Consider the following 8,321-nt stretch of genomic DNA (forward strand, 5'->3'; position numbering starts at 1 on the left):
GGTTATAAATTATTTTATTCAAGGTAAAAAGTAAATTTTAAAGTTAAGTTACTCTAATTATAAATAATATTGTTTTTGCAATACATTAAAAAGAAAAATGTACCATAGTAATAGTTTAAAATAGTATATTGGTAATATATTTGTAAAAAAATTATTCTAGGACACATATTTGGTGTTACTTTTGTACGGAGAAAATATTTTTTAATTTTTTCATGTTTAGTTGATCAAAATATTTTGTGTAGGAAATTACACTATTTAAAAATGAGAAAAATAATTTTCCTAATAAAAGTAAGAAAAACAAGTACCATAAGTAAGATTCATGTTCATTATATCCTTCCACCCATCCAACATCTCCAACCTCCATCTCTTGACCATTCCAACCCGTCCACGCTCACTTCCCACTTCATTCTACCACATATTGTTTTGCTAGCTTATATATGAATGTTTTGAATATTATTTTTTTCACTTTCTTATGAAAAATTAATAAAAAATCCACTTATTTTCCAATTTTATTTTTCCTTCCCTACCAAACACACCAACGTCATTCTCTTTTCCTATCCATAATAATACAAAACAATGTAATAGCTGCAGGGAGGACTATTATTTTATTCTATTTCTAATGATCTGCCATACTCTATTCCACCATATAAAAATACGGTGGCACTCATACATTTAGTGATAAAAGAATGATAATGAAAAAAAACTCAGCATAACTCAAGCACAATTTGATTGAACAAATGGCCAGGGTGTATTTAGCCAAAGTCCAACCTTAATTTAACTGCCCACTTGGATATATGTCTTTGTATACTTGGTAGTGAAAAGTCTTGCACGTATAAATACAACTCTTAGCAACCCCATTTAATGATCAGAGGAAAAAAAGAAGAAAAAAAGAAATGGAGAATCAAAGAAATAGTAATTTGTTGTTTGTTCTCTTATTGGTCCTAAGTGCTAGTAGTAGTGCATTTGGTCAATTGGAAACAGACTTCTACAAAAGTAAATGCCCAAATGTTGAGTCACTGGTTCGTTCTGCAGTTAGACAGAAATTTCAACAGACTTTTGTTACGGCTCCAGCAACTCTCCGACTCTTCTTCCATGATTGCTTTGTTCGGGTACGTTTCCAATTTGTTCCATACAAAGAAAATTCATTATTGTAGCAAACTCTCCCTTCCCTGTCTCTTTACCTATCGAAAAACCAAGATTTATTATTGTATGACGGAATAGTTTTATATATAATGTTTTCCATGGAAAAAGTATTCTTTTTTTCATTTTGTTTTGAGTTAATGAGTGAAAAATATGTTTGAAGATTAGTAATAATAATAGCAAAATCGAAGAGCAATTTCATCCTTTTTCCTTTAAATTTAGCTTCCCCTGTCTAAAATCTTTTGTCATGTCGCGGGTTTTCAAAGGAAGAGTTGGTTAGAGTTTTGAAGTAAAATTTGAGGTGAAAGTGTTTGAAGGACGGGTGAATTCCTTATAAGGCTTGAATAATTCTATTCTCTTTGAGCTAATTTTTGGGGTGTGAATTAAGCCTAAGACCTAATATAACATAATATTCGAGCAGGATCCATCTCATCCAAAAAATTAAAATTGCCCACGCATTAGATACTAAATACGTGGTGTGAGGTAGAGTGTTGAAGAATGACGACAATTCTCCTCCCTTTGAGCTGGCTTTTGGAGTGTGAATGAATTCGTTATTGTAATGTCTTATTTCATTATTTAAAGATTACATGAAAATAGAATTTAATTTTTCATTCATAGAATGATAATTATTCTTTGAAGATTATGCACTTCAATTTTGGGTTTATATTTTGTTAAGATAATATAATTTTGAATAAATTAGGGTTGTGATGCATCAATGCTATTGTCATCACCAAATGGAAAGGCAGAGAAGGACCATCCAGATAATCTTTCATTGGCAGGTGATGGATTTGACACTGTTGTCAAAGCCAAGGCAGCTGTGGACAAAGACTCCAAATGTCGTAACAAAGTATCGTGTGCTGATATTTTGGCTTTGGCCACTAGAGAAGTCGTTGCTATGGTAAATAACTACTCTACTACAATATGCTTAAATATTATCATGACTAAATCAATTAATTAAATTTCTCACCTTATTTAAGTTATTGAATATAATTGTAGACTGGAGGCCCATTTTATCCAGTAGAGTTGGGCCGTCGTGATGGGAAAATTTCTACCTTAGCCTCCGTCCAACATCAACTTCCAGGCGAAGGATTCAACCTAGACCAGCTCAATTCCATGTTTGCCAGACGTGGCCTTAGCCAAACTGATATGATTGCATTATCAGGTATTCAATATATTAACTTTACAAGATTCAATTTGTTTTTTTCGTTAATTATTATAAATCACACTACAAGTATATACTCATTGCTAAATTAAGTATTTTTATTTTTATTTTTTATATAGGTGCACATACCCTTGGTTTCTCCCACTGCAACCGTGTTTCGAAGAGGCTCTACAATTTTAGCCCAAAGAGCAGAGTTGACCCGACCCTAAACAAAGCTTACGTGTTACAACTGAAGCAAATGTGTCCATTACGGGTCGACCCGAGAATCGCCATTAACATGGATCCAACAACACCAAATACCTTTGATAATGCTTATTTCAGGAACCTTCAACAAGGAAAGGGTCTCTTTGTCTCTGATCAAGTTCTCTTTACTGATTCAAGATCAAGAAACACTGTCAACTTCTTTGCTTCCAATAATGATGCATTCAAACAAGCATTTGCAACAGCCATGACAAAATTGGGCCGGGTCGGAGTTTTGACCGGAAACCAGGGTGAGATCCGATTCGACTGCACCAGACCAAATTAGAGGAGAGTGCAAGCATTCGTTTAACTTTAGTGTACTTCCTATTTTTTGTAATAATTTTCTCTCATTTGTATGGTTTTGGGATAGGTAACCGATAGCTAGTTCACTGCATAAGATTATTGTGTGCCAACTTCTTCTAGAATGGGACCATCATAATTAGTTCTTCCGCTATATTAAAATTCATGAATAAAATTGTCTTGTTCCTTTGCTTCAATTTATTATTCCAATTTCACTATTTGATGTTATGCATACTCATTCTTGAATGATTATGGGATATTCTTTGCATAATCGTTTTGAATGCCTCTTAGTTCAGTGCAATTTGAGTCGCAACTCAAATATTCTGGCAAACAGGAAAAAGTTAATGGAATTTGAACTTATGTTAATTGGTTGTGGCTTGAAAATTATAGTGGCGTGACTCAAGTGAAAGATAAAGTCAAATGCCTGATTAATACTACTTGTTTGTGTCTTGAATTTAATAAATCTTAATTATATCAAATTTTTTAGTAGGTTAATTTGAATACTTACTTTTCTTGTCTGTTTGGGAAAAAATTGTCGTTGTATGAAAAACCATTCCTTGTAGGATTAATAAGTAGGAATTACTTGTGATCTATATAAAGAATTGTAATTGTGGATTCTTTGTACTGTACGGTGAAATTGTTTATATCTATTTTGGTCATGAGGATTAGGCTTGTTCGAATCTCATGAAATTTTTGTATTATATTTCTTCTTTATTTGCTTTTTTTGGTGTGATAGTGTGCTAGTAATTTTGTTTTTTAATTTAAAGAAGGGAAAAACCCATTTATTAAGCAAACAACAAATATTTACATACATGACTTGGGTCCAAATGATGTAGCGTCGAATGATGTCTTTCATTTCTCAATATACGGTATGTAAAATAATTGAATGTAATCATTCATTAAAACTGAATAGGAGCTGAATAAATAACACAGATAGACTAAAACAAAGTCAACTGAATAGTAATGCATGCATGTGTTCTCTAACATAAAATTAAACTCTATGACTGAAAATATGAATAGTCGAAAATACTGAAAATAATATAACTTTACTTTTCTTGGAGAGTTTCTTATAATCGACATACACCATGTGAGCTCATGATGTACCAACTTACAATCCCAGTTTTTGTGTATGTGTGTGTGTGGGTGGGTGGGTGGGGGGGACTGTCCTATACCTTGCCAGAGTATAGAATTTCTTTTTCTAATGTGATCCACTAACTGAGCCTCAAAGTGCTAAATGAGTTGATCGACTAGCAGTATACTCATATTCTATGGTGTCATGTAGTTATGGGATTTTGATTTTCTAAACACACATCCTCCCAAAATAATCTATATATGAACTTAATATATTATGAAAACTGTAACTGAAATCATAGTTTAAGTCTTTTCTCAAATATTTAAAACTGTCTTGCCAATGAGACTAAGCTCACAATTATCTAAAACATACTGACTTTTATCATGCTCTAAATTTTCATGATAAAAGACCAAAATAATATCTATCTGTAATGAAAAGTTGTAAGCTTTCGTTAAGAATCTTTTAAGTGACTAAACTTTTTTTGAACATAATCTTTAAAATAAATTTTCATGAAAATACACTTTCTTGAACTTTTTCTTAAATAATGCACTTGAAGTTTAAAATAATAGTACTTTCTTGAAATATTTTTGAAAATCTAGGTCTTACTTCTTCATGAAAAAAATGCATATAAATTACTATGACAAGATTTTCGAATAACTTTGACTAAAATGAGGTCCATGTGGCATAAAAAATATGAACCATGAATCAATGATCATTAATGATATGAAGTGCCATAATTTTGATGATATAATCAGGAATCAATCATAGCAGATAGAGGAAATCAGAAATAATAGACTTTGGGATAAAAACTTTAGTTTTGATCTTACTAATTGAAATTGTAGATGTAGGGTGTGAAAAACTTAATTCCTCGCTATGATAGCCTTACATACCTTAAACGCTCGACAAACCCTGAAGATGAACCCTAACTTGATGAAGAACGATCAAGAAATCCTTTTCAGAGATTCTTGGATTCGTTTTCTTGAAAATCCTATGGTCAAGGGTTAAGATTTCTATCAATGATTCATGAATAGATGAAGGAAATTTGAGTTGAAAAGCTTGAATCCATGGAGAATGACTTACCTTGATGAAGGAGGATAAGAAGAGGTGAGAAAACCACTTCTAGGGCTGGAATGCCAAAAATAAGAAAAATCAGACTATAATAACTTAAAAGGTTCCCCATTGGCCCACCTATGTTGCACATGCGTTTCACAGGTGCAAAACCATCCATCATAGGTGAAACACATGAAGAAACAAAATACCTCTTAAATTTTTCTCCATCAGCATCACACTGGCGTTTTGCCAATGCAGAACCATTCAACTTAGGGAAAACGTTTGTCAAAAATAGAATGTCTGATAAAATTAAAATGATCACAACTTTTGACTCGAGCCTCGAATTTACGAGAGGCACTACTAAAAAACTGTTAAAAGGTGACGAACTGTGTCGCTTTTCTGGTCAAAATTAATGGAAAAGTGACACAGTCACTTCCATCGCTTTTTGTCTCAACGCTTTTCAAAAAGCGAAGGATTTCATCGCACAAAACAACGTAGTCCATCACTTTTCTCTATTTTTTTATAATTTATTTTTGACAAAAGCGACAGACTGTGTCGCTTTGTTCTTCACCATAAAGAACAAAGCGATAGATTTCGTCGCTTTTGTCAATTTTTCTTTTTTCAGAAAAGCGACGGACAATGTCGCTTTGTCTGTCGCTTTGTTTTTCGTGGTGAAGAACAATGTAGAACAAAGCGGTGGACTTAGCGACCCTGTCCATTGATTTTCTAGAATCTTTTTTTAAAAAAGTACAGAAAAGCAACGGACAAAATGACCCCATCCATCGCTTTTTCTGCATATTTTGATAGCAGAAACTTGGAATTTCTACTGCCCACCTGCTCAATAATTTCAATTTCATTTCAATTAAATACAACCCAACAACACATTCAACAACAAGCACAACACACAAAATATATAGTAATATACTTAATCAAGCATCAAAAATGCAAAAATAATAGTTTAAAGACTTATAAAAGTCTTCCAAAGTTAGTCAAAAATTAAAAAATAGTCATTCTATCTAAGGTGTGGACTGTAACACCCCAGAATTTTTTTCGCAAAGACTCAAACATTTTTTCACATGTGTGTGGACTCGAACCAAAAGACTTGTAATTTTATATATGAGTTAGGATTAATTCTTAAGCATTTGAAGGGTATTAGACGTGGTTTAGGGTCATAAGACATCTCTAACACCAAGTCGAGTCCAAAGAATTAGTCTCGACTAAGTTTCCGAATGAGTTCGTATAAGGGTCAACTTCCAATGACCATATATCTTTGAATATAACGAACTGGGTGTCCCACGACCTACCAAATTAAAGGTCTTTGAGTCTTCTTTCTAACGCCACAAAGATTGCAATTTGTAGAGTTCGGAGTCAAACGTTATGACCTTTTTCTACAGACTAGTACTGCAGGAATTTCAGGCCTGGACTCTAAACCCAGAAAATTTAGGCTTGGCACTACAAGGGCACGACGCGCCACTATAGCACCACAAATAAGCCTCAGTAGTTTGTTCCTTGGCATGATATGCCACTATTAGGTGTGCAGGGTTTTTAAGCCTATTTTCCAGAACCCAGAAAATTTAGGATTGGTGCTGCAAGGGCGCGACGCGCCACTATAGCGCTAGGAGAGTTTTTGCACAGTCTTCCAGATTTTTGAGGAAGGAAAAATTAGACTTTTTCCCTAATTATATATACTCTAGCCTTGAATGATTTGGACCATATTTTCAGTCTTGTGCCTCTCTATAAAAAGCCCTAATCTCCATTCTCCTCTTTCCTAAACATCTCCAACAAGATTTCCCCTAAAAAATTCAAGGATTCAAGCTTCCCATTGAAGACCCAATAATAAGGTTTCTTCAAAATCTACTCTAAGGTATGTAAGGCTAACCTAAAATATGGATTGAGTTCTTCCATATGTCCATAGATGTATTGGATGGAAGTTGTGAAAGATTTAAACCTTCTAGGGATGTTTTCTTGAATTTTTGTATATAAACCCATATGTATTGATGATGTTCTTGAGTTGACTTTGTTGAGAGTATGGATTCATGTATTCATTTACATGAAATCAAGGTGAGATTTTCTTTTTGGTCATAATTTACCTTGAGGATGAGATTGACGGTTTTTATGTATAATAAAAACAATATTATTTTTCATAGTGAAATGAGACATTCGTTTACATGAGTTTGATGAAATCGATTTTGAGTTATATGAGAATTGGGATAGTTATGAATGTGAATGGCATAAAAAGAAATAAAACATTGGTAGAGCTAGAATGTCCTTTTGTCCCTATAAATTGAACATATAATTAAATAAGGATTTTGGAGTAGATGTTTGATGATGATGTGAATGATGATGTTTGATGATGATGTGAATGATGAAGTTTGATGATGATGTGAATGATGATGTTTGATGATTATGTGGATGATGATGTGAATGATGATGTTTGATGATAATGTGAATGATGATATTTGATAATGATGTGAATGCAGAGGTTATGTTGATGAGGATGTTGTGTGATGAAGTGGATTGGAGTCTAATGTGATTATGTGATATGTGATTTGCATAATTTGATTTGATTGGAGTCTAATGAACATTTGAAAATAAATGATCTATTGAGAAGGAGTTTTAAATAAATAATTTGTGAACATTTTTGCATAAACTATTTATACACTATTTTGAGTTTAAAGAGTGATTATTTTCATCTATGATTTAAAAAAAGTTTAAGCATGAGTTGAGTTTGAGAAGTCTTTTAATTATTTTTGAACATGAGTATTTTGAGTATAAACGAGTTGAATATTTTTACATAAAAATGTCTATTTTGAGTTTGAGTTGAGGAATTGAAATTATGTTTTAAATGCATCTAATATTTTTTGCATTCATTGAGTTGAGATGGTATCGAATTCAGAAAGAAGAGTTTGATGATTGAAATGAGTTGATTGTGAAAGAAGGTCCAATGAGACCAGATGGATTGAGTTTTGAAAAGAGTCCAATGAGACTAAATGAGTTGATTTGAAACTAAGTCCTAAGAGACTAAATGAGTATTTTGAATATTTTACTCACTTGATAGATATGTGCATATTGAGTCTTGGGAGGAGTATCTAGCACCAAATTGGGTAAGAGTATAGTCCATACTCGAATCCCATAAACTACGCCGCCAACGTAGGAAGGGATTGAACCGTTAAAGTCAGATGTTTTCCATGGGATCAAACCATTAAAGTCGGATGTTTCCTATTTTATTGTCCTGAAATGATAGGACTTGACTAATTGATGGAATCCATAATTGGTTGATTCGTTCATGCCCTGGCAAGGTATGGACGGACGTGGCAATAACGTGGCTCGTTGTGCATCACCTACTTATAGGTGGTG

At 33.1% G+C, this 8,321-nt stretch overlaps 1 protein-coding gene across 1 annotated transcript; it reads left to right on the plus strand.

Annotated features, from left to right (window-relative positions):
• Positions 1 to 662: 662 nt before the first annotated feature.
• Positions 663 to 3,039, plus strand: LOC129891178 (peroxidase 16). The gene is given in 5 exon segments (XM_055966450.1): positions 663 to 1,109; positions 1,841 to 2,038; positions 2,137 to 2,302; positions 2,422 to 2,817; positions 2,820 to 3,039. Coding segments are annotated over 5 exon segments (1,080 nt in total). The 5' UTR covers positions 663 to 893; the 3' UTR covers positions 2,924 to 3,039.
• Positions 3,040 to 8,321: the final 5,282 nt, after the last annotated feature.

This window comes from Solanum dulcamara, chromosome 6 (genome assembly GCF_947179165.1).
Source record: "Solanum dulcamara chromosome 6, daSolDulc1.2, whole genome shotgun sequence".
Classification (NCBI taxonomy): Eukaryota; Viridiplantae; Streptophyta; class Magnoliopsida; order Solanales; family Solanaceae; genus Solanum; species Solanum dulcamara.